Below are 25,854 nucleotides of genomic sequence, written 5' to 3'. Positions count from 1 at the left end.
CAACATTTTTGGAAATTCAAATGAGTCTGAATTCAACTCTTTCTAAGTGTGTTTAACTTTTTTATTTGGGCTAAGTATAAATCCAGACTCCATGTAAAAAGGTTCAACATTTTCTTAAATCTCTAGCTATTTCTTTTCTTGTCTTATCCCTCTCTCTAATTTCTATTTTTAGGCAACCCTCTCTCTAATTTCTGTAAATGGGAAATGGAAATAAAATAGAAGAGAGAGAGCACAACAGCAGCACATGGGCCGGCCCACCTAACATAGGGCGGCCTAAGCCCCCCCCCCCCCCCCCCACCTACACCGGGGCGCCCCCCCCCCCCCCCCCCCCCAACCTCTCTCGCTCGCTCCCTCGTTCGCGGCCACCCAGAGACGCTTGCACGCGCAGCGCCCAACCCCCACGCGATCCCCTCTCCCTCACCCTCACCCTCTCATTCGTTTTCCCTGATGCTCGATCCCCTAACGCCGTCGGCTGTCTAATCCGATGCCGCCGCTTTCAACGGCGAGCGCCGCCTCCCGCGCGGCTTGGCAGCCTCCTGCCCGAGCGCCTCTCGCTCCTCTGCCGTCGTGGCTCCGCTCCTTCGCGTTCGTCGGCCGGTTACGTATGGGGCTCCTGGCGGCACTGGGGCTACTGGTGGCGCAAGATGCTGGTGCGGCGCGAGCTTCCATCTCTGTGCTCTACATGCTACCCACGTTGTTGCTGTCAACAACAGGTCTTCAGGCGCTATCAATCTTGAATCTTTTGCTGTATCCTCTCGGCACTGTCTCGAGCTTTCTATTAGGCTGGGCACCCCATACTGCTTTTTGTTGGATTTATGCACCTCTCCTCTTTAATTGTTTGTAGGCTTGTTGGTTCCTATAATTTGGAACGTATATAAGTTGATAGCATTTGATGTAAAGTGCCGAGATGGGACTATTAATTTGAATCTTAAATTTGTGCATAATAACTTGTAAATTAGAAATTTGCGGAGAGGGCCTAGGCGTGCCTAGCCAGACCCATCTGAGCGACGGACGTACCAGAAAATCAAAGACAGCATATGAGCAGAAGCAATCTGGCATGCGGGTTGAATAACAAAAATCACATGGGCTTTTATGCAAAATTACATGATGGTGAACCAACAGAAGCGCTGCTTTATTACTAAAGTAGGTAAAGATAGGCCATTAGCTGGGCGAGGTTGCTAGACAAATAGGTCAATTTGTAAATAGGTCCCTGTAAAAAGTAGTTAGTTACATAATAGACTAAGGAACGATGACCTAGCAGCCATGTGGCTGGTTTTTCCTCTTGGATCGGTTTTGGCTTTATTAGATCAAATAAATGAGTTTATGGACTAAATCCGATTGCTTCTCGAGTTGTTACCCTAAAAGGTGCAATTAGTTTGAGTTCATAGTCTCAAAGACTAGTGGTGCATTTCACTCCAACAAAAAGCACCCTTTGTCAAAAAAAGTCCAGTGGAGTTTATTTATTTTTGGTCCAGGTTTGTTATTGCCGTTGGATACATACATACAAGACATACAATGAAGAAAGTAGCTTCTTTAGATTCCATCCTGGATCTATGTAATTAGGTTCCCTGATGGATCTTGAGACTATCCACGAACCATGTCCCTTCGGCCAGCGCCCTGAAGTTCCTCTTGATGTACTCAACCTTCTCGATCGCCTGGTACGCCGCCTCGCCTACCTCCGGGAGCGGCTTCACCATCCCGGCCACACAAGCATGCTGAAACATCACCACGGTGGCCCGACCATTCTCGACGTCGGGAAGCACCCTGCTCGACGCTCTTGTACGTGCCATTGGCGAGGATCTGGAGAATGTCGCCAACATTGATGACCAAGGCGCCTGACAGCAGTTTCACCGGCACTAGTAGAAAAGGGGGCTTTGGTCCAGGCCGGGTAAGCCCATTAGTCCCGGTTCAGTTCAGAATCGGGACCAATGGGTGCATTTATCCCGGTTCGTGCGGCTAAGGTATTAGTCCCGGTTCACCTGGGCCCTTTAGTCCCGGTTCGTGCCACGAACCGGGACTAAAGGGTGCGATACCCATTAGTCCCGGTTGGTGGCACCAACCGGTACTAAAGGTTAGACCTAACCTTTAGTACCGGTTGGTGCCACCAACCGGGACTAATGGGCTTTGAGGCATTAGTACCAGTTCAGGGCACGAACCGGTACTAAAGGTCCCATTTTCAACCCCCCCTGACCGCCTTTTCAGTTTTAGAAAAACCAAAAGAAAATGATGGAAATGTCAATAAAATAAAATAAAATAAGTTTCCCATGTGATATGTGGTCTAGTTGTTGGGAAAATTTACAAATATGAATTTCGACTTTATTTACAAAATCTCTCTGGAATTTGTAAAATGGGCATAACTTTTGCATACGAACTCGGATTAAAAAGTTTTTATATGAAAAATCATTACTCGAAAAGTTACATCCGATGGAGACCGCCTACGGCCTGTTTGCAAATTTGTAGAATCCTCAAATTCCAAAAGGAAAAAAAGTTATGCTCAAATTTCAGTTTTTTTAAATTTTCATTAAATCTGGTCAAACTATGGTCAAACTACTTATTCAAGAAGTATTAGTGTTACTAAATAATTATTCAAGAATATTAGTGTTATTAAATAATTATTTCAGTTTTTTTGAATTTTGGTCAAATCTGGTCAAACTATGGTCAAACTATGGTCAAACAATGGTCAAACTACTTATTCAAGAAATATTAGTGTTACTAAAAAATTATTGTTTTTTAGAACAATAGTTTCCAATTCAAACAGTAAAATGTGTGACTTCATGCTCAAGCTAAACTCCTGAGGGTTAATAGGATTGACATCTTACTATTGTCAGGAAAACAACGAGTGCAGACTTGGAAACGAGGGAGAATAGAACCCGGAAGTTAAGCGTGCTCAGGCTGGGGGAGTGGGAGGATGGGTGACCGTCCGGGAAGTTAGATGATTTGGAATGATGAGGGGTGATTAGAGATTAAATTGAGCAGTGATGAGGGGTGATTAGAGATTAGAGGTTAAAATAATTCAGAAATTTGAAAATAAAAAAATTCAAAAAAATTCAAAAAAATTAGAAAATTTCCTTTAGTACCGGTTGGTGTTACCAACCGGGACTAAAGGTGGACCGGCCACGTGGCCTTTAGTCCCGGTTCAGGGCCCTTACAAACCGGGACAACAGGCCCTTTTTCTACCAGTGCGGGTACCAGGTGCCGTTTTCCGTCTCCTGCAAGCCGAGGGTGTCGTCGACATGTAGAAGCAGCGTGAGGGCGAGGCCGTTGTGGTGCGGTGTGATGTCGATCACCTTGTCCGAGTGGCGGCACGGTGGGTAGTAGTGGAATGCCATGCTCTGCTTCTTGCCCTAGAAGGTTGCCACAAGCATCTCCTGCTCGACTCCGAGGTCGCTCGCCATGAACGACATGAGACAGCTTGTGAGGTCTGACATCTCTGTTGAAATACATTGTAATAGGATAGGACTAGAGGTTTAAACTCCTGGAAACCTATTCTATCTCTTCTTCTGTTTCTTCCTCTCGTTACCGACCTTCTCTATAACTCTCGATCAAACTCTTGATCGATCTTCTTGTAAGCCACGTCATCACTTGTATAAATAAAACTGCGGCCCGAAAAAGGGTTCAACGCTTTCCAAACTATTTTACATGGTAATCAGAGCATCTTCTTCCCAGAGATCGAAAGAGGATTGCATCTAGTTCACCCCCATCGTAAACTTCCGAACCCCATCACCACTTTCGCCATGACCTCCACCTCCACCCAATCCAGCACCATGAGTGCCCTCACCACATCCGTTGCATCAGCCTCCACCATCACCCTTCCTCCTCCAGCTCGCCATATCCCATGTTCATCGGACCCCCACCCCAGGAGAAGCTCACGAGGCAAAACTACCTCATGTGGAAGGCCATTGTGCTGCCCCAAATCAAGGGCGCGCAGATGGGCCACCACCTTGATCCGGAGAGCCAAGCGTCGCCAGAGACACCCACCATTACCAATAATGGGAAAGAGGAGCAGATTGCGAACTTCGGTCGCATCCTCTAGTATGCACAACAGCAGCAAGCCCAAGGTTTTCTGATGGGTTGTTTGTCTCGCGAGATCCTTGCGGAGGTGGTCACCCTTCAGACGCCGGCAGAGGTATGGGCAGCGATCCATGCCATGTTTGCTGCCAAAACCAAGCTCAAGCCATAAACACAAGGGTTGAGCTCACCAATCTGAAAAAAAGGAAACTTGACTATGTCAGAGTTCCTAGCCAAGATCACATCGCTGTCAGATGAGATCGCATACACTAGAGCGGCGATGCAAAGCGACGAAATTGTCTCACAGGTTCTAGCCGGCCTTGACCTCGACTACAACCCGGTAATGTCGGCCCTTGCTGCGCGCGTGGAGCCAGTCACCGTCCAAGAGCTGTACACACAACTGTTAAGTTTTGGTGCGCGTCTCAATCTTCTTCACAGGAGAAACATGCGGCAGCCTTCAGCTAACGCCGCCTCACGAGATCGCGGATCTACTCGTGGGCATGGCCGCGGAAACAGTGGCGGCGGCGGGCGCGGTCGTGGCAACAGCCAAGGTGCACGTCCAAGCGGAGGCGGCTACAACAACACTTCCACCTCCTCGCGATCTGGAGGGGGTGGCTACAGCAACAACCATGCTTCCTCTGGATCCTCCTCCCAAGGACGTTTACGGTGTCAACTCTGCAAAAAGGCAGGCCATGAGGTCATGGATTGTTGGCACCGTTATGATGAGGACTACGTTCCCGACGCTCGTCTTGTTGCAGCTGTGATCCGGGAGCAAGGAGGAGATGGTACCATCTGGTATGCCGACTTAGGAGCCACTGATTACATCACCAATGAACTTGAGAAACTTGCCATGAGGGAGAAGTACTATGGCAATGATCAGATTCACACTGCAAGCGGTGGAGGTATGGATATTTGTCATATTGGTCAAGCATCTATTAATTCCCCTAATCTTAAATGTGATATTATTCTAAAAGATGTCCTTCATGTTCTACAAGCCAACAAGAACTAGCATCTATGTCTCATTTGACTGCTGATAATAATGTCTTCTTTGAAACTCATCCCACGTATTTTTCATAAAGGATCGGGCAACGAGGGAGCTCCTTCAACACGGTAGATGCATTGGAGGCTTGTACCCCATCACATCCAGAGCATTTAGTCGAAGGCGTAGTCGTCAAGTTTACTCCATCGTCAAGCCCTCCTTGGCAAGATGGCATCAAAGATTAGGACATCCTTCTTCGGTCATAGTTAAGCAAGTTATAAATAAAGACAATCTTCCATTGTCGTCTAGTTCAAACATTGAGTCTGTGTGATGCTTGTCAATGTGCAAAGAGTCACCAACTCCCTTATCCTAGATCAAATAGTGTGTCTCATGCTCCGTTGGAACTTATTTTTAGTGATGTATGGGGTCATGCAAGAGATTCTTTTGGGAGAAAAAATATTATGTCAGTTTTATTGATGACTTTAGCAAGTTTACTTGGATATATTTGCTTAAGTTTAAATTTGAAGTTCTTTCTATCTTTCTAGAATTCCAAAAATTTGTTGAACATCAATTTGACAGAAAAATTATTGCAGTCTAGAGTGACTGGGGAGGGGAGTATGAGAAACTCAACTCTTTCTTTCACAATATTGGTATTGCTCATTATGTCTCATGTCCTCATGCCCATCAACAGAATGGTTCCGCTGAGCGTAAACATCGTCATATTGTTGTAGTAGGCCTATCTCTTCTAGCTCATGCATCAATGCCTCTAAAATATTGGGATGAAGCCTTTATTGCTGCAACCTATCTTATCAATCGTCTCCCTACCAAAGTTATTGGCAATATTAGTCCCTTGGAAAAATTGTTTCATCATAAAACCGATTACAATTCTCTAAGAATCTTTGGATGTGCTTGTTACCCCAATCTTCGTCCATATATTCGTCATAAGCTTGAGTTTCGTTCTACTCAATGTGTTTTCCTTGGCTACAGTAATCTTCATAAAGGGTACAAGTGTCTTGAGATTTCTACTGGTCGCATATATATTTCTCGAGGTGTTGTTTTTGATGAAACAGTATTCCCTTCTGCAAAACTTCATCAAAATGTCGGAGCTTTACTTCATGCAAAAATTGCCTTCTTCCTGATTATATCCCTAGTTCAGATGACGGGGGTGAGTTAAATAGTGCTGATCATTTGACTAGTTCCAAAGAAAATTTTAATTTTGATGATAAGTGTGCAGTTCCTGGACATCATTTTATGCAAGGGTATACAGACGAAACCTGCACGAGACCCTAGGCTGATCCAAGCGCCAGCTTCGATGCTAGATCCGATGAAGATTTTGCTGCGGCAGACGAGGCAGTCACGTGATCCGAGGCGGATCCCAGCGTGTTGCATGCATCCGGCGCAGCGGTGGCCGACAACCCCAGTCGTATGGGGCCTGCCAGCCCAATCAGCGTGAGCGCGCGCCAATCATCGGGTGCTCCAGCCGCGCGAGACGGGCCAGCAGCCGACCGAGCCACGAGCTGGGGCCTGGCACGGGGTCTAGCGTAGGTGTCGCATCACGTTCTCTCGATGGATCAACGGATCCGAGGCGGATCTCAGGTGCATCGGATCAGGAGCTGGTTGATGTGCAAGGTACGACGGGATCTTCTTTGGCCACAGATTCTGTTGCAGAACCAGTTACACCATGATCTTTTGCGCCTACAACTACATAGGTTTGTGTACCAGCTCCTGCACAAGAACTTCCACGTCGCCATACTCGATCCCAATCTGGTATTCTCAAAGCAAAGGAGTATACAGATGGCACTATAAGGTATGATAAAATTAAGCGTGCTTTTCTTACTAGTATGGGAGAACCAACACATATGCATGATGGAGTTGCTAGTAAAGATTGGAAAGAAGCTATGGATAATGAATATGAGGCACTCATAAAAAATGAAAGATGGCATTTAGTACCACCGGAAAGAGGCAAAAATGTCATAGATTGCAAATTGGTGTGTAAGATTAAAAGAAAGTCTGATGGAAGTATAGACAGATACAAAGCCAGATTAGTTCCAAAAGGGTTTAAACAGAGGTTTGGTATTGATTATGAAGATACCTTCAGTCCGGTTGTTAAGGCAGCTACTATTCGACTTGTACTGTCTATTGTTGTTTCTAGAGGGTGGAGCCTAAGACAGCTAGATGTTCAGAACGCGTTTCTTCATGGTGTTCTGGAAGAAGAGGTTATGAGAATATTAGCACACCTCATTATATTTGCAAATTAGATAAAGCTTTATATGGTCTGAAACAGGCCCCAAGAGCCTAGTACTCAAGGTTGAGCACTCAATTACAACAACTTGGGTTTACACCATCAAAGGCTGATACCTCATTATTTCTCTACAACAAGGGCAATGTCACTATATTTGTTCTTGTATATGTTGATGATATAATTGTTGCTAGTTCAAGTCTAGATGCTACCACTTGTTTGCTTAAGGATTTAAAGATGGAGTTTTCTCTTAAGGATTTGGGAGATCTACATTACTTTCTTGGTATAGAAGTTAAATAGGTGAAAGATGGTATACTTCTGTCACATGAAAAATATGGCAATGACATCGTCTAGAAAATTGCAAGCCTGTACGTGATACGTCTCCAACGTATTTATAATTTTTGATTGTTTCATGCTATTATATATATTCTATTTTGGATGTTTAATGGACTTATTTATACACTTTTATATTATTTTTGGGACTAACCTATTAACCTGAGGCCCATGTTAAATTGTTGTTTTTTGCCTATTTCAGTGTTTCGCAAAAAAAGAATATCAAACGGAGTCCAAACGGAATGAAACCTTCGGAAGCGTGATTTTTGGAACAAACGTGATCCAGAGGACTTGGAGTGGACGGCAAGCAACTAACGAGGAAGCCACGAGGTAGGGGGCGTTCCTACCCCCCTGGGGGCGCCCTCCACCCTCGTGGGCCCCTCGTGGCTCTACCGACCTACTTCTTCCTCCTATATATACCTACGTACCCTGAAAACATCAGAGAACACCATGAAAACCTAATTCCACTGCCGCAGCCTTCTGTACCCGTGAGATCCCATCTTGGGGCCTTTTTCGGCGCTCCGCCGGAGGGGGCATTGATCACGGAGGGCTTCTACATCAACACCATAGCCTCTCAGATGATGTGTGAGTAGTTTACCTCCGACCTTTGGGTTCATATTTATTAGCTAGATGGCTTCTTCTCTCTCTTTGGATCTCAATACAAAGTTCTCCTCGATTCTCTTGGAGATCTGTTCGATGCAATCTTCTTTTGCGGTGTGTTTGTCGAGATCCGATGAATTGTGGGTTTATGATCAAGATTATCTATGAACAATATTTGAATCTTCTTCAGTTCTTTTATGTATGATTGGCTATCTTTGCAAGTCTCTTCGAATTATCAGTTTGATTTGGCCTACTAGATTGATCTTTCTTGCAATGGGAGAAGTGCTTAGCTTTGGGTTCAATCTTGCGGTGTCCTTTCCCAGTGACAGTAGGGGCAGTAAGGCACGTATTGTATTGTTGCCATCAACGATAAAAAGATGGGGTTTATATTATATTGCATGAGTTTATCCCTCTACATCATGTCATCTTGTTTAAAGCGTTACTCCGTTCTTATGAACTTAATACTCTAGATGCATGCTGGATAGCGGTCGATGTGTGGAGTAATAGTAGTAGATGCAGGCAGAAGTCGGTCTACTTGTCACGGACGGGATGCCTATATACATGATCATACCTAGATATTCTCATAACCATGCTCAATTCTATCAATTGCTCGACAGTAATTTGTTCACCCACCGTAATACTTATGCTATCTTGAGAGAAGCCACTAGTGAAACCTATGGCCCTCGGGTCTATTTTCCATCATAGAAGTTTCCAATCTATTTTATTTTGCAATCTTTACTTTCAATTTATATCATAAAAAATACCAAAAATATTTATATTATTATTATTATCTCTATCAGATCTCACTCTTGCAAGTGGCCGTGAAGGGATTGACAACCCCGTTATTGCGTTGGTTGCGAGGTTCTTATTTGTTTGTGTAGGTTCGAGGTGACTCGCCCGTGGTCTCCTACTGGATTGATACCTTGGTTCTCAAAATCTGAGGGAAATACTTACGCTTTTTTGCTGCATCACCCTTTCCTATTCAAGGGAAAACCAACGCATGCTCAAGAGGTAGCAGTACGTACACCTATTTCAACTTCAGAAAAACACACCATTGATAGTGGAGAGGCTCTTGGATCTGAGGATGCAACAAACTATAGAAGTGTTGTAGGTGCATTATGTCGTGGAATTGTCACGGCAGATGTCCTAGTGTGAGGACTTAGTCGTGAGGCCAACACATCTTTGTAGTAGCTTGAGAGGGGTTGAGCGGAATCGAGAGACGCAACACAAGACAAGGATTTAGACAGCTTCGGGCCCGGAAAACATCGTCCGGTAATAGCCCTACATGATGTTTGTGGCTAGATCTCATTATGATCATCAGAGAGTCGCCGCATAAGCAGGCTCCCCCTTTTGTGTCTAGCCCTAACGATTGTTTCTTCATGCTTGTCCCTCTTTGGAGAGCCCTGCCCCTCCTTATATATATTGAAGGGGCGGGTTACATGTAGAGTCCTATTAGGATTAGGACTAGTCTACTACAAGTGGAGTCCTAGTCTTGCTTCCTATATAAGGAAATATCCCTTATTCCTTTCCTCGTAAACCGGCCCACCATTAACACGAACCGGCCTTCTGGGCCTTGGGCCTTGTCATCCGTCTAACCCGCCCGCCGGGTCACCAGTGAGTCATAATGTTCAGGCGGGTTGCTTGTAAACCGCCAGGTCAGGGCACTACTAGGGAAAACCCTAACAGTAGCGCTGGTTTTGTGCTCACTAGTAGCGCGGGTAGGCGCGCTACTAATAAGGCGCTATAGCTATTGCTTATCAGTAACGCGTGCCCGCACACGTTACTGCTAGGACAAATAGCTGCAGCGTTTGTTCACTCCCACGCTACTGCTAATGTAACTACTGGCAGCGTGTTTTCTCTCCATCGCTACTAGTATTTTTTTTAGTGTATTTATGCGCCATCGTACAAATATTGGTACAATACCAGTTATGAGGTTTACATCATTATGTCCATAACAATGTGTCAAATGAAGGTGGATTAGGTTCAAGTGGAGGCAATATGTGGTGCATGTCAAAAGTATACTACTAATCCAAACTTGATCTAGTTTGGACTAGTAGTACTTTCGATGTGCACCACATGTTGCCTCCACTTAAATCTAATCTGCCAGCACAAGCTATTTAATCATCATCATAGTCATTACCACCAACAGTATTTATTTAATCACCACTAACACTAGCTAATAATAATTATCATAGTCATTACCACCAACACTAGCTATTTTATCATCATAGTAATAGTGTAGCATATTATCATCCTCAAACTCATTTCTAGCTAGCTAATCACTCCTGCTGCTCTTTCTTAGGTAAAATAACATAAAACATGTGTAGCTCTCCTCCTTGATCAAGTTGGAGCATGCAAATGAACCTGTCTCCTAATCGTGGGTAGCGCATCTGTTTGCTGCCCCTTAGTACTTCTCCGCGCTCCCCCATCACATATTTGGTCCAGTCTTGCACTATTAAGCATCCGTCGCTAATCTTGAATGCACTAAAGTAATCTATAGGATATCTTGGCCATAAGCTAATAATACTCATGGTACCTTTAGTCTCGATCCCATAAGGCACAACATTCATCGGGAGTCCCTGTTGAAGAACATCGTATGGTAACATACTTAGCAATGAAGTTTAGCTTCAAAAATAATGTATGGAAAAGATGCCCTGAGGACAAATAGTAAAAATCTTACCATCCTTCCTAAATAGATGTGACCGTAGTTCATTACGAACACTATTGGTCGCACGTTTTCAGTACTAACATTTCTAAGTGCAGAAAGAAAAATTGTCTTGACAGTATCAAGATCCTCAAGCCATGAAACATAATGACTTAGCTCCTCGCAGTTTAGTTCAGCCCCGGGACAGTAGTAGGTCCTGTCTACCAAGCGCTGGACATCTTTTCTTGCACCGAAATAAGCTGACAATACAAATTAGTTGTCAACTATTTGTGAATAAACAATATCAAAGACATAAATATGGTTGAGGAACTTACATAATGGTATAACTGGAGGCGTCTGCACATCGACCCAGATGTCGGTATTACCTTCAATATCATCTTCCGGACGAATATCAAAGGTGATAACCATATCAGGCTCAAATGCATAAGTCTTGCATAGTGATTGTCATGTTTTGCATTCAAATTAGGTGTAGTCGTCTGAATTGTATAATTTTACGTTGAAAATATAACCATGCTCGGTCTTCAAGTAAAATTTCCTTTCCTCCATAGTACGACTGAAACCTATCTTATCCAATACAAAAACTCTTGCATGGCAGGGGATATGCTAGTAGAATAGTAAAAAAAGACTTGTCATGCTTAATGTCATGCTTAAATTATAAGTTGAATCAAATGAAGCAAATGTCATGCTTAATTATGAAAAAAAGACTTGTCGTTGTGACATACTGTATCCACTTCGAAGTTCTCGTCCAGCTTGATGCTGAAGCGCCTATCATCATCTAGGAAGATTCCGTCGCACAGGCCACGCTCGTCTTCGCAGTATTTGCAAATACCGAAATCCTTTTCGTCGTCAGACATTTCCTATATTCATAGTTAAAACATTAATTGAAAATCGATCGAAGACAACTACCAGGATACTCAACACACAAATCTGGGGCACTCGATATTTCCTACATATTCTAGCACAAGTCATGCCAAAATTCACGAAAAAATCCGGCATGACCTTTGCTAAAATAGGACATATCGAGCGCCTGAAATTTTCCGGAACGGAAATGAATCAACACTCCGGCAAAACATAGGCCACTCGGAGGTGTAACCTGCAAACATGACCGGCCACTTGGGCAAGCACATATCCTATTTGAGCAACACAAGCTATACATTTCAAAATATCTTATAGGACTCAAATTAGCATGCATTCAATAAGCAAAAGTAAATCATCTCATGCGTCCATACATCGTCGAATATTATCACTAATACATCCCGAATAGTGTCATACATATAACATCACTAATACAACTAAAACCCTAGCACACGACGGGTATCGGTGCGGGCGATGGACACCCACAGAGAAGGAACCATCACAGGATCATAGCTCCAGTGAGATCCTTGGACAACCTGCCAGGTATTGGAGAACATGTGCTCCAACGCAAACAAGTAGCGACGGACGTGCGCGTCCTCCTCACTGACACAGTGACGCACCACCTCCGCGGAGTCCTCGAGCCTCTGGACCGTCACTGGCCCACGCGACCGCCACCAAAGAAGGTTTGGGTCAACGACAGGCTGGCTCCTCACCAACTTGCGCCTCCCGGTACCACCCCGATGGAGCCCAGTCCCGGACATGGCCTGTCTGGTCAAGCAGGTGCCGTCCTCCGCCGACTCGACGATGAGGATGCGGAATAGGCATCGTCGACGTCGATGCGGGAAAAATTGCTTTAACTAAAAAAATAGCAACAAGTTCTTACAAATGAGTTCTATTAATTCAATTAGTTCTTACTAAAAATAAACTTACTATAAATAAAAATAAACTAATACCTAATTAGTACCTAGTTCTTACTAACTAATTAGTACATAGGAACTACTGCCCTAATTACCATATAAGTAATTAACTAACTAGCACTAAAAATAGCCTAGGGTTCATACTAACTAGCACTAAATAGCTAGGGTTCATACTAAGCAGAGAAGAGGGATCGGAAGGGGAGAGTGCTTACAGAGGGCGGGGAGAGAGATGGGGTCGGGGGAGACGGCGGCGAGGCGGGTCGAGGGAGACGACGGCGAGGCGGGGTCGGGGGAGACGGCAGCGAGGCGGAGGTGACGAGGAATAGTAGAGGAGAATTGGGGGAGGAAGCAGAGGAGAGGGAATCAGGCCACGCGGGGGGTTAGGTGAAAATAGCTTTAACAGTAGCGTGGGGAGGTAAAACGCGCTGCTGCTAAAATCCATAGTAGTAGCGATGTTCGTAGAAGGGCGCTACTACTATACCTAGCACGTCGGGAACGGTGTGGCAATTATAGTAGTAGCGTGTTCTGTTCCTGCCGCGCTACTGCTAAGCGGGTAACAGTAGCACCGTTCTAGCAGACGCGTTACTGCTAAGTAGCAGTAGCGCCTCATTTTAACAAGCGCTACTGGTAACATTCTATGTATAAGGTTTTCCCTAGTAGTGGGGCGGGTCGCCAGTGAATCGCCAAGTGTCAGCCGGGTCTCAAGTAATCCGCCAAGTCCGGCCGGGTCAAATTTCCAGCCGGGTCATACCGCGGGGTATATCCCCGACATATTACGATATTTAACTCTTACACGTCCTGACATTTCTTATTCAGTGAATAAAGTGTGCCAGTATTTACATGCACCCACTACTATTCATTGGACTGCAATTAAAAGAATTGTGAGGTATTTCAGGTTTTCAGGAGAACTTGGTCTAAGAATTGTCAAGTCTCCTTCTATGCTTGTGTCTGCCTACTCTGACGCAGATTGGGCAAGATGTGCTGATGACAGAAGGTCCACAAGTGGATTTGCTGTGTTCCTAAGAACAAATCTTGTATCATGGAGTGCAAGAAAACAGGCTATAGTCTCAAGGTCTAGCACTGAGGGTGAGTATAAAGCTCTAGTAAATGCTAGAGCTGAAGTGACGTGGATACAAACATTGATTTATGAACTTGGAGTTAAAACTCCGCGAACTGCTAGATTATGGTGTGATAATCTTGGTGCAACCTATCTTTCAGCTAATTCTGTTTTTCATGCACGCACAAAGCATATCGAAGTTGATTTTCATTTTGTTAGAGAAAGAGTAACGCGTAAGTTGTTTGACATAAAGTTTATTCCTACTGGTGATCAATTAGCTGATGGCTTCACAAGACACTTACTATGAGAAGGCTCAAGGAGTTCAAGCACAATCTCAACCTTTGTGTTCCTTAGAGCATCTCCAGCCGTTCGGCCCCTCAGGGCGCTAAAAAAGGGCGGTCTGGGGGCGAACCGGCGCTAGTTCGGCCCATGGGGGCGACCTAGCTCCCAGTCACGCCCCCAGGACGCGAAAAATTTGAACTTGGTCGTTCCCGCTCACAAAAGACGCCACAAGTCGCGCGATCGCAAGCCACAGTTCCGCGTACAAAAAATAGAGCGGCAGAAGTTCGCGTGCGCATCACTCGGCGGGCTCTGCCCCAGGCGTCGGCGGAGTTGGCGTGCGCGGGCTTGGAGGTGACGGAGCAGCCTCTGCGCTGGGCGGCGTCGGCGCGGCTTCGGTGGTGCTGAGCGTCGTGGAGCCGTCGTCACGCGGGCTTGGCGGCAACGTCGGCGGCGGCGGCCTTGTCGAGGGAAGCTGGATCAGGATGAGGCCGCATTCCGCCAAGTACCACGCCTTGACTGCCTCGTCGGTGCTCTGGAGCATGTCCGCCCCGCCCAACGGGAAAGCCATGTCGGTCTTTCTCTTCTTCGCGGCGACGTTCGTCCGGAGCAGGTCGAGCTTGACGGCGCTGCTGGACATCAACGCCGACCACCGCACCTCGGTCTTCTCTTCACGAAAGACAGCCCGAGCCTGCGCGTCGGCTAGACAGTGCTCGATGGACTCCTGCACTCGAGCGGTGGCCGTGTCGGCGTATTTCCCCTTCTTGGCAACTTTGTTGCGGTCCGGCCGCCTTTCCAATGCGCCAGGAGTCGGCGCGTCCGGCTTGTAGGTCTCCTTGGCCTTGTCGAGGGTGCGCCAGACTTCCGCCCACTTCTCGCACTTGTCAATGCGCTTGTAGACGTGGATGTACTTGAATTCGGCGTCGCTGTTGCTCTGCCGGTACAGGGTGAACATGCGCAGCAACTGTGTGGAGGGACAAACAGTTGGCGCGGGTACACGGCGAAGAGAGGCGGGAGGCCGGCGTGGCATACCTGATCCTCGACGCTGGCACCGCTCTCCGGGCGAGCCGCGACCTCCTCGACGACCCCATGCCATTTGTTGCACGCCCCCTGGATACGCCCCCAATGGTTCGCCATCGCCTTGGAGCCGCGCTGCATGTAGACGCCTTTGAAGTAGGGGTCGACGAGCTTGCGCTCGTCGAACTCGGCCTTGATGCGGTCCCAGTACGTGTCGACGCTCTGGTTCATGCCGGTCGTCGGGTCGAGGCAGACGACTTTCCATGCTTCGGCGAGGCATTCCTCCTTCTTGGACGCCCACTTGATGCGCGGCTCGCCTGTCCTGGCCGCCCGCTTCTTCTTGCACCCCTTCGCCTTCGCAGGCGTCGGCTCCTCCTCCTCCTCTTCCTCATCATCCTCCTCCTCTTGCTCCTCCTTCTCATCCTTGCCGTAGACGTAGCCGAGCTCGCCGTCCATGCCTCCGCTGAGATCCACCACCTCGTCCTGGGTGACGAACCCGGGAGATGCGGCGGCTGCGGCCGAACCTATCGCGATGATGTCGTCCATGTCGGCCTCGGTCTCGTCGGTGTCGCCGAGGTGCGAGAAGGGCAGCGGGCCACGGCGTAGCGGGGGCGTCGGGGAGGAAGTGTAGGCGGGCGGCGAGTAGTTGTATGGAGGGTACTGCACGCCGGCGAAGGCGGGTGAGGGCGTGCGCTGGACCGAGTATCCATGGGGAAGGTGACGTTTGGGTTGAACCCACCATGCGCGTCACCATCGGCATAGCCCGGCGAGGGCAGTCCCCATGGTTGTGGAGAGCCGACGCCTTGCTGACCCCAGGGCGCGTACTGGGCGTGGATTCCGGGTGGATTCATCATCCCCGCGCGAGCCGCCTCGGCCTCGATTTGGTCCGCCGAGGCAGCCGCGGCCGCACGTGCCGCGTTGTCGCGGGCCTTCTTGGCGATGGCTCTTTTCCGCCGGTCGGCGGTGACAGCCTCCCGCCGCTGAACTACCGCCCTCCACTCGGCGTTTTACATGCCCGGTGGCTTGGTCGGTGGCGCCCTCGGCTTCCTCTGCTTCGGCTGGGCGACGGAGGCGGTCGCGGTTGCCGCCGCGCGAGAGGCACCGTACTTCTTCGGTGGCATGGCGGCCGGCTAGGAGGGAGGCGAACGGGAGGGAGATTGGCGGGAGGAAGGAAGAGTACGGGAGGGAAGTGGGGAAAACGCGGGAAGAAACGGCGGGAAGAGGCGCTTGCCTCGCCGACAGGGCGGACCCATGCGCCCTTTTCGCTTGTGCCGGCGCCCCAGGCACCCCCTAGGAAGCCAGGTTTGGCCTGAGTCCGCTGGCACCAGTTTCGCCCCGAGCCGGCGAAAAACGGGCTTCTGGAGGCGCGACTGGGCCGTTTTTTCAACGCCGGCGCGGCAAAATCGCCTGGGGAGGGCCTGTTGGGGGCGCGGCTAGAGATGCTCTTAGGTTCAGATTGAGGGCGAGTGTTGAAATACATTGTAATAGGATAGGACTAGAGGTTTAGACTCCTGGAAACCTATTCTATCTCTTCTTCTGTTTCTTCCTCTGGTTACCGACCTTCTCTATAACTCTCGATCAAACTCTTGATCGATCTTATTGTAAGCCACGACATCACTTGTATAAATAAAACTGCGGTCTGAGAAAAGGGTTTTACGCTTCCCAAACTATTTTACAATCTCCACTGAGTACTTGTCAAGTGCATCCCTGAATAGATTTTTTTGTGTGTATCTACGCGAATGAGAGTGGGACAAAGCGAACAGAGCAATGCAGATTGTAATTTAAGGAGTGAAGTGCATCATACGTCCTCGAACTATTTCAAAGGTACCACGTAGGTCCTCAAACTATGAAAATCATCACCCTGATCCTCAAAGTGCAATAGGTGTGTTATCATGGTCCTCAAACTATTTCAAAGGTGTCACCTAGGTCCTTGAACTATTTTAGAGGTGTCAAATATATACACACTTATTACACTTCAAGAATTTTTGAGAACCTAGATGACACTTTTCATAGTTTGAGGATCCACGTGACACCATCAAAATAGTTCGAGGACCTAGAATGCACTTCACTCTAATTTAAGCAGGAGATGAAGAAGGTTAATAATGTATAATGACCTAAATGTTGATGGATCGGCAGGCCAAAACTGAATGTTCCTTTGCTCCTTGTGCTCTGTCACGAGGATTAGACTCTCTGCCCAGTCCAACTTCTCAAATGATGCTCTGCTGTAGTGGTGTCCAAACCCTTAGGCCACCTGCTTGGATGCCCTGCTTTCTTCTTCTCCAGCGGCAAGCCAAAGAACTGTAAATTTCGTAAATAGATAGTCCCGGAGACTGATCAACAAAATGTTTTTGGATACGTCCGATGAAATTTCACCACAACTTTGAAAAAATTGAGTCATTTTAGTAGGATAGTTGATATAGAAAAAAATTTGAATTCTTGTCAAAATAGTTCTCTACCACATGACTTAGCTGCATAAAGGACACCAAACTTACGTCAAGTTTCCTAGAATTCTGGTTAGGACCACAACAACATCCTCAAGAGAAGAGCGACACCAACGGGCATCTGTACAAAAGCGTAGAGCTTTCGCTCGGTACCTCACCAATGCCATGAGAGGCATACAGGATAACAGGACCACCGCGACGAGCACATGTTTCTAGATCCAGATCTGGGCATCCTTACTGCCAACGACAGAGAACGAGCCCGAGCCACCTGCTGCTACACCCATTGCCGCTCACACAACCACGAAACATAGCCACCACCGTTGCCATCATGCCTGCCAGAGAACCAATCATGCAGACCACCATCAGTCGTGTTTATCTCTACTCCTAATGTCTGAGTTGGTTGAATAGTATCCACGATTTATTTTTATCTCACATCCCACCATCATTCTCCTCATGCTGATTCTTTTACCCTAATAATAAAAACTTTCCTTTTTTCGAGGGCAATAAAAACTTTCCTGATCTTTCCAAACTTTCCTAACCAGTCATGTTACAAACCGACACGTTACTAAACAATGAGATCCAGTTTCGTAGCTATTAATTTTGAATGCTAACTTTCCTACTGATTCTACAATCAGGTGTGGCCTCATCAGAGATTGGTTACTATATAGGAAAAAATGAATCACAATCAATCAAGCATTGATGATATATTTCCTCTCTTATCTTCTCTAATCGTTGGTAATCCCACTCGATACCCCTCCCTCTGATTTGTTTCTCACGCGCGATCATTGCTCTCGGAATCATCGGGATGCAAACCCTCAACACCGATCCAAATTTATTGGACCCCGGCTCTCTCGTGCGCCCTCGTTGTTGCCTCTCCCTCTCTCACGCTTGTCGCCGCCTCTCCCTCTCCCGCCCGTCGCAGCCCCCCGGGGACTCCCTCTGTCAAGCTCTACCGCCTGCCATTGCCACTAACTCGGGCTTACATGTTGCAAGGCATGACCACGATGGCGGCGAGCGTGGGAGTGAGGAAGTAGAGCGCTGCAGATTCCACGTGGATGATTGCTTTGGCTGCTGCGACCTAGAGAGCCGGCGAGGTTCTGGCAGTTCCGTTGTTCATACCTTCATCGAGGCTGCTGGATGAACTGTTGGAAGAATGGAAGATTTGACCTCTTGCAAGACAGTGGGCTGGCCGAGTCCGAGTAGTCAACTGTTGAATGGACGGAGAGGTTAGTGTAATCCTTAACTTAATTACTCCTCAAGTCCCAACATTTGCATTATCTGTTCATATACACCCACACTTAGGATTCCGTCCATGCATGTTAGAGGATTCAATCATTCAGATATAGTTGCACCAAAGTGTAGTACACGATTTAAAAGTCTCTATCATGGAAAGCAAGGGAGGGTGAATTGAGATCACTGGTTGATCTTTTGATCCATAATGATCCTATGCAGAAAAATGAAATTATATTTTTATACTGTGATTCTATATGCACAAGATCATGGAAAAAACCTTATTCGTCCATTGGAAACCATCCAAATTCTAAACAATTGACCAGGTACATCATGGATTTGGGTTTGATCAGTTACATGGTTATCATGTATATATTATGTCGTTTGGTAGTTCAAGTCCTATAATTGGTCACAACTTCAGCAACACATGGGAGATTCAGGGTGTTTTTGTTCAAAGTTATGGGTTGGGCTGACATTGATATGCTGCTCTCTACAAATACTGTACTAGACTAGAGAGGAGATGCTATTCTGAAAAACATCACTCCTCCAGGCACCTTTTTTGTTCAGCTGTTTTTTTTTTGTTTGAGTGTCTCTTTGCTAATATTTCTGTTGATTGTTATAGCTCCTCCGGTAATGTTGCTTTGGTCATTTTGAAAGAAGTGGTTATAGCTCAACTTATTCTTATTGCACTTCTCCTTTTTTTATTTGTCATGTCCATCTTAATGTAGGTCAATAGCAGGTTACTCTGATTTAAGAGGGAAAAGAGGCATCTTTGCTTTACACATACTATAGCTATGTCAAGGCACTACCTCAGGTTAACTTCTGCGTACTCTGTCTATCCATTTATTTCCATCAAGATAATCATGCATTAGGCAAGGTTGTTTTGCATCAAAGTATGCTTGACTTGACCTTCATAAGGGTAACTTACGCATCATTTAGCTACAATGACAAAAATGTTGTTGTATGCTAAGAAGAAAATACAAACTGACTTAAAGAACATAAAAGACCTGCTTCTTGATCCTCTTCAGAAGTTTTAACATTTTTTTTAACCTTCAAAGAGGAAGTTTAACAGTGTATTAAAAAATGATAAAGACCAATGACTCTGGGGCTATTATCATATTATATTTGGAAGACTAACTCGCAGTGATGATTTATAAGATGATAGTAAGCCCCAACCCTCAATTGTTGGCTGCTCTAATTGCACCTGAAATGCTTACACATAAACTAACAAAAAGGAAAAGTTTTGATCTGAATGTGATTTTGTGGGTATGCAATCTGAAAGTTAATTCTTCTTGTTCACTTGATAAAATGTTGGTAACCTACATTATGTGGGCTCTTGGATTGCAGCAGATAATGATTACTACGTGTCATATGCCAAATAAATGTGTAGTTTAGTGTAGTCCTATCTTAACTTACAAATAAATAGATAACATGCATTTGCTTGATTTTCATTTTGTATGGTGCGTAGAACGTTACTAGACTCTATATTGTTAGGCTAATTAAGCAAAAGTGGCATTGACACCGAAAACATGAGTTTACTTTTAAGAGAAGATTTCAAAGTTCTATGGCATGTCAAGAATTATGGTTTAATATAAGGATAATATTGGGAGAGGATATGCAATTATGGCTTTGCAAGTTTTAATGATGTGATTTTAAAGATCCCTAAAGTTATTTACCCTTTTGCATAATTGATCATTTGGTCATTTGAAAGAAACATATATGTGAGGGGTTAGGTTGTTTGCGAGTGGTGGCGACTCGAAGCTAGCGTTGTTTGGATCTAAGGTACGTGAACGGGATAGGGCAGCAAGCCACGAGCAATTGGAGAAGAAGCTCGGTAACAATAAGAGCACATCCTCATGAAGATGGTGGCTGTAGGTTGTGGCTGCATGCTTGGTGTTCCACTAGGACCATAAGATTCTTTGCATGAACGGAAGGTAACAAACCAATTCCTCACTCCAATTACTCAAGCATAGTTTGGTTTCTAGATCATTCAACTAATACTTTGTGCAATCATTCTTAGATCCCTACCTTGAAGAATTCATTTTTTGACGCATGCTATTTTCTGGCCCGTGGTACAGATCTGGCACATGGATACATACAAGAGCAAAATAGATTCCTTGGTACTGAGATGAGTAGCAATAAACCAGGATGGATGATCTGGTCATATAGTTTGACAACTCTGAAACTTATTGTATGACTTAGTTTCTGCCTAGATATAGATGATTCAAATGTTAACTTTTGAGAAAAGATCGACAATGGTATCCCCAAAATATTGCAGGAGGGTGTGTGTGCTCATTTAAAATTTAAATAAAGAATATGATCACTCAAATAGCTAATACTTATTTTGACCTTTGTTTTGATTTTCCAGAATGTTGAACGTTATTGGGTGACATTTCTCGTCATGACATTTAATTAGAGGATATTTGTTATCAAGAGACACCAATGTCTCAGGTATAGATATTTTGTTCTAGGGAGCACTAAAGAAAATGGAATACAACAAATCTAGGTTTGCTAGGCTGGTTTTTGAACATATACGAATGGTGTAGATTGTAGAAGATACCTAGGAATGGAGTTTTATTAACTTCATTGCTGGTGTAGGATTGTTAGGCCCGTGTAGTTGCTTGTTGTACTGATGTTGGAAATGTATCATTGCCTTGTTAGTTCATAGATCCCACTTTAGGACCTTCGAGAACATGGAAATGAACATGTATGTAATACATGCTTTGATGTTTTTTAGATGCCAGTGACTGTATGTTCACAACATTAAAACTAATCTGCACACTTGGTGGGAAGATGAGGTGGCAGGGCTTTACTATCAATGGCTCCTTTCTCGCATATTATATATAAAAAATCAGGGACAACCATTGTGACATGAGCTTATTTTGCCTATTATGCTGCTTTGCATGATCAATTGCAGTTCCATAAGGCAGTTCTACCTATCTCGCCAACACAAGAACTGTCTCTCTAACACAAAAAAAAAAGTACGCAGGAAGGCAGCATAAAAAGTACATAGGATCTGCATTTTCATTGATAGAGGGAGGGCAAACAGCACGCCAATTGTACATGGTAAAGAAAGAAAATGGAAATGAAAATTAAAAACTAAAGAGAAGAATACAATGATCCATGATAAGATGCTGGCCACCAGCGAACGCCCACATGACCAAACCCATAGTAGGTCCTAAGGCACACATATATTTTTTATTAAGGAGGATAATTGGATTAAGAGATCAAACCAGAGATGTTTTTTAAAATATATGCATTGTAGCCCATAGCAACGCACGGGCATTCTACTAGTTTATTTTATGTTTGGGTTTGTAATTGCCACATGATAGATACATACACGACATAATAAAGCAAGCAACTTCTTTAGATTGCCTTCTTGACCGACTTAGGTAAGGTCACATGATCTTGAGAGTATCAACAAACCATATCCCTTCGGCCAGCGCCTTGGAGCTCCCCTTGACATACTCAAGCTTCTCGATGGCCTTGTAGGTCGCTTCGCCTAGCTCCGGGAGCGGCTTCACCATCCCGGCAACACAAGCATGCTGAAACATCACCACGGTGGCCCGGCCTTTCTCAGCGTCCGGCAGCACCCTGTGCTCGACGCTCTTGTACGTGCCATTGGTGAGGATCTGGAGCATGTCGCCGACGTTGATGACCAAGGCGCCTGGCAGCGGGTTCACTGGGTGCCACGTGCCGTTTTTCCTAACCTGCAGGCCGGGGGTGTCGTCGACCTGCAGCAGCAGCGTGAGGCCGAAGGCGTCGTGGTGCGGCATGATGCCGATAACCTTGTCCGGGTGGGGGCACGGAGGGTAGTAGTGGAAGGCAACGCTCTGCCTCTTGCCCTGGAAGGTTTCCACCAGCGTCTCCTGCTCGACCCCGAGGTCGCTCGCCATGAACGGCACGAGGCGGCTTGTGAGGTCTGATATCTCCATTGCGTACTTCTCAAGTGCATACCTGAAAGATTTTTTTGTATATGTGCGCAAATGAGAGAGAGACAAAGCAAACAGAGCAATGCATGTAATTTAAGCAAGAGATGGAGAAGATTAATAGTGTATTATTATTAGGACCTAAATGTTGATGGATCGGCAGGCCAAAACCGAGTGTTCCTTTGCACATTGTCCTCCGTCACGAGGATTAGACACTCTGCCCAGTCCAACTTTTCACAGGATGCTCTGCTGTAGTGGTGTCCAAACCCTTCGAGGCCACCTGCTTCGATGGCCACTGCTTTTTTCTTCTCCAGCGGCAAGCCAAAGAACTGCATAGTATTATTTTTGATATCTTGTACAACTGTTTCGTCAACTCCGTGGTTTGTTAGCTGCGAATACAGAAGAAACAAATTTGATAAATAGATAGTCCCGGAGACTGATCAACAAAGTGTTTTTGAATAGAGAGAAGTGCATATTTCAACCCCGAACTCTTGCCCCTTAATTTAAAACTCAAAATGTAATATCATCTAAAATCCTGACCGGTTTTGAGAGTTGGGGGTTGTAATGTAGACGGTATTGGAATTCAGGGTTGTAAATTAGACTACGGCACGAGTTTGGGGTTGAAATATGCACTTCTCTCTTTTTGGATACGTTTGTTGAAGTTCCACCACTACTTTGAAAAAATTCAGTCTTTTAGTAGGATAGTAGATATAGAAAAATATTGGAATTCTTGTCAAAATATTTCTCTACCATATGACTTAGCTGCATAAAGAATACCAAACTTACGCAAGCTTCCTAGGATTTTTTTTTTTTGAAAGATACAGCTCATAAGAAATTTGAAAAAAAAACTGTGTCATAAAAAAATCGGAAACATTTTATACAAAGAGTGGCACTTGTGTATAGTTGACCTTATAAGTTTCAAGGTCAGATGCTCTCTTGTGTGGAAGAAACAAAAACGAGAAATTTCTATATAAGGATAGCAATGAATCTTGACACAAACTGAATGGTTTAGATAGAACATGTAGCTTCATAAGGGCTATGAAAAATCCACTTTATTTTAGTAGGTATGCCTAAATATTCGTATTTTGGTCAAAAAAAGTGAAGAATTCATCGTGTCATGACTTGGAGTCGAATAAAAAATAGAAATACTTTCATCAAGTTTCCTAAAATTTTGGTTGGATTTCAGCCCAACTCAAGCGAAAGTTTCTATACCATGCATCTCGACGAGTTGAAGATCTCCAAAAATTACAGAAATTTTAGTGTAGTTGTGCCAGAAATTAATATTTCCTAAGCAACAAGATATCGCACCACAATTTTGTCTAGGGGCCATTACGAAGCATACTCGCATCTATGCCCGGAATAATCTACACTCAATGAACAGTAAATTTAAAAACTCAAAAAAATCTGAATCTTTTTGGCATCGAAAATGTTGCGTAGGACCATGGTTCAGCCGAACCTACGCTCACTTCGCACATCACAGGGCAGCATTTTTCGAGATTCGTACATGGCTGGTGTGGTAGAACTTGGTGGGAACAGTCAACGCTCATGGCCGGAAGGATCCCGTGTTGATAAACCTACCTACTGCTAACATCGTAAGGAATAAAATAGTGGACAGGCTCCTATACATCTTCACTGTTTACAATTCTTTAGTGCATCACTGTGTCTGTCAGCTGGATCGTAGCCATGATTGATCAATACTGAATTCAACTAGGAAAGCTCACAATTTTTTATCCGCCTCGTTCCCCACATTTGACTGGCCCCACATCTAACATGCATCAGCTACATTTCAACTATTTATGTTTTTGTTGCTTGGCTCTGAAGTTTGTTTTCCCTTCTTCACCTAAGATATTTTAGATTTCCCCTTCTTTAATCGCAGATATAGAAGAAGATTTTTGTTCTTCAATGAGTTTCACTATTAATACCATTGTAGAGTACATTTGTTCTAGAAAATAAGAACAATAAAAAACCACCATAAAGGTTTTCCAATCTGCGTGTCATGTGGTGTCAGTGGTGTCAGTCTGTCTAAGGTCACTTAGAGCTACATTTAGTTGAAAAATAATCATTCTCTAGCGCATTTAGAATGTCTATCCATAACCTGTCAAAAAATATATTGATCCATAACCATTTGAGAGAATAATAGATATAAAAAGCAGATAGTGTACGGCTACAGTTCATAAGGGCGTCCGCCACTGTGCCAGCCCATGCTGTTCAGAAAAGGCAAACCTAGCCAAGTCTATGAGGAAGCTGGCCAAGACAAAGATTAAGCTAAATTGAGAAATTTGAATTTTAACCAGGCTCGAATCCACATGGAGAACAGTACTAGATGGAACGGCAGTGACCATGGGTTTGGATGGACCATGGTCCAGAACCTCACCTCTCGCCCGAGTACGCAAGGAGCATACCTGGAAGAAGCCCCAGTCCTGACACGCAGAGCCAAGCTTGGCGATCTCCGCTTCCGAGAACTCCGGGTCAAGCAGCATCGCCATGTCTACGACCGGCAGCTCGTAGCTCTCGTCGTCGCCCACGACGACCCCCTCCCTGGCCTCATCTGACTGGACATACCTGTCGGGGATCACGGTGGAGTCCGTGAACGTGTCCGTAATCTGGGCCCTGCTCATCACCTTGTCGCCGGCACTCTCCATGGATCCGGCTGCTTAGCCTTCCGTGTGCGTCCCCCTAGCTCCTCCCAGCAATGATTGCTAAACTGAATTGCCCGGTGTGTATGGTTTCTGTTCTTGTGCGTTGGGTCGGTGGTGGGTTGAGTTGTGCGCCCAGATGAGAATCCACTTAAGTAGAGTACTCAATTAGCTAGTGGTTTGGTTTCCACGGTGTTAGTTGTTTGCAATTCACGCAATTCCGTCGGTAGTTAGCCATGTACTAAATCTGTAAAGAAATGTAAGATGATTAGTGACCTAAAACATCTTATACTCCTTTCATCCTGAATTATTTGTCTTAGCTTTCTCTAAATACGAATGTATCTAGACACGTTTTAGTGTTAAATATATCCATATCACGAAGATAATATTAGTTTACAAAGCGGGTACGCGCCTGTCAGCAATATCTCCATGGTTCAGCTTGGCTCCAACTCAATCGGACAAGAAGTAGTGGTTAACTGGTTGTTATCACAGTTTTTGTTCGTATCGTGATGGTGTGCTACAACAATAGCCAAAATATGCACAAACCTTTTTTTTTCTTGAGTCATGACAGGCTTTACCTTTCTTTTCCTTAGCGCACCCACAACTCAGGCGCATACCGCGGGCGCCAGGCTCAAATTTTCAGCGAAACTGTTATTCGCTCCGTTTCAT

At 45.3% G+C, this 25,854-nt stretch overlaps 1 protein-coding gene and 2 pseudogenes across 1 annotated transcript; 1 reads left to right on the top strand and 2 right to left on the bottom strand.

Annotated features, from left to right (window-relative positions):
- Positions 1–1,559: 1,559 nt before the first annotated feature.
- LOC125547207 lies at positions 1,560–17,674 on the bottom strand (annotated as a pseudogene).
- Positions 4,288–4,424, top strand: LOC125549694 (annotated as a pseudogene).
- A 3,971-nt stretch (positions 17,675–21,645) lies between the features above and the next one.
- LOC125545982 (2-oxoglutarate-dependent dioxygenase 11-like) lies at positions 21,646–25,327 on the bottom strand. Its single transcript, XM_048710056.1, has 3 exons — positions 24,952–25,327; positions 22,691–22,938; positions 21,646–22,577 (listed from the first exon to the last, which is right to left on the bottom strand). Exons 1-3 carry the CDS (start codon positions 25,189–25,191, stop codon positions 22,019–22,021), a joined length of 1,047 nt encoding a protein of 348 aa, XP_048566013.1. The 5' UTR covers positions 25,192–25,327; the 3' UTR covers positions 21,646–22,018.
- Between the last annotated feature and the right edge of the window lie 527 nt (positions 25,328–25,854).

Source organism: Triticum urartu, chromosome 3, assembly GCF_003073215.2.
Source record: "Triticum urartu cultivar G1812 chromosome 3, Tu2.1, whole genome shotgun sequence".
In the NCBI taxonomy this organism is placed as follows: domain Eukaryota; kingdom Viridiplantae; phylum Streptophyta; class Magnoliopsida; order Poales; family Poaceae; genus Triticum; species Triticum urartu.
The sequence above is the reverse complement of the archived record's forward strand: the minus strand, read 5'-3'. Positions and strand labels throughout refer to the sequence as shown.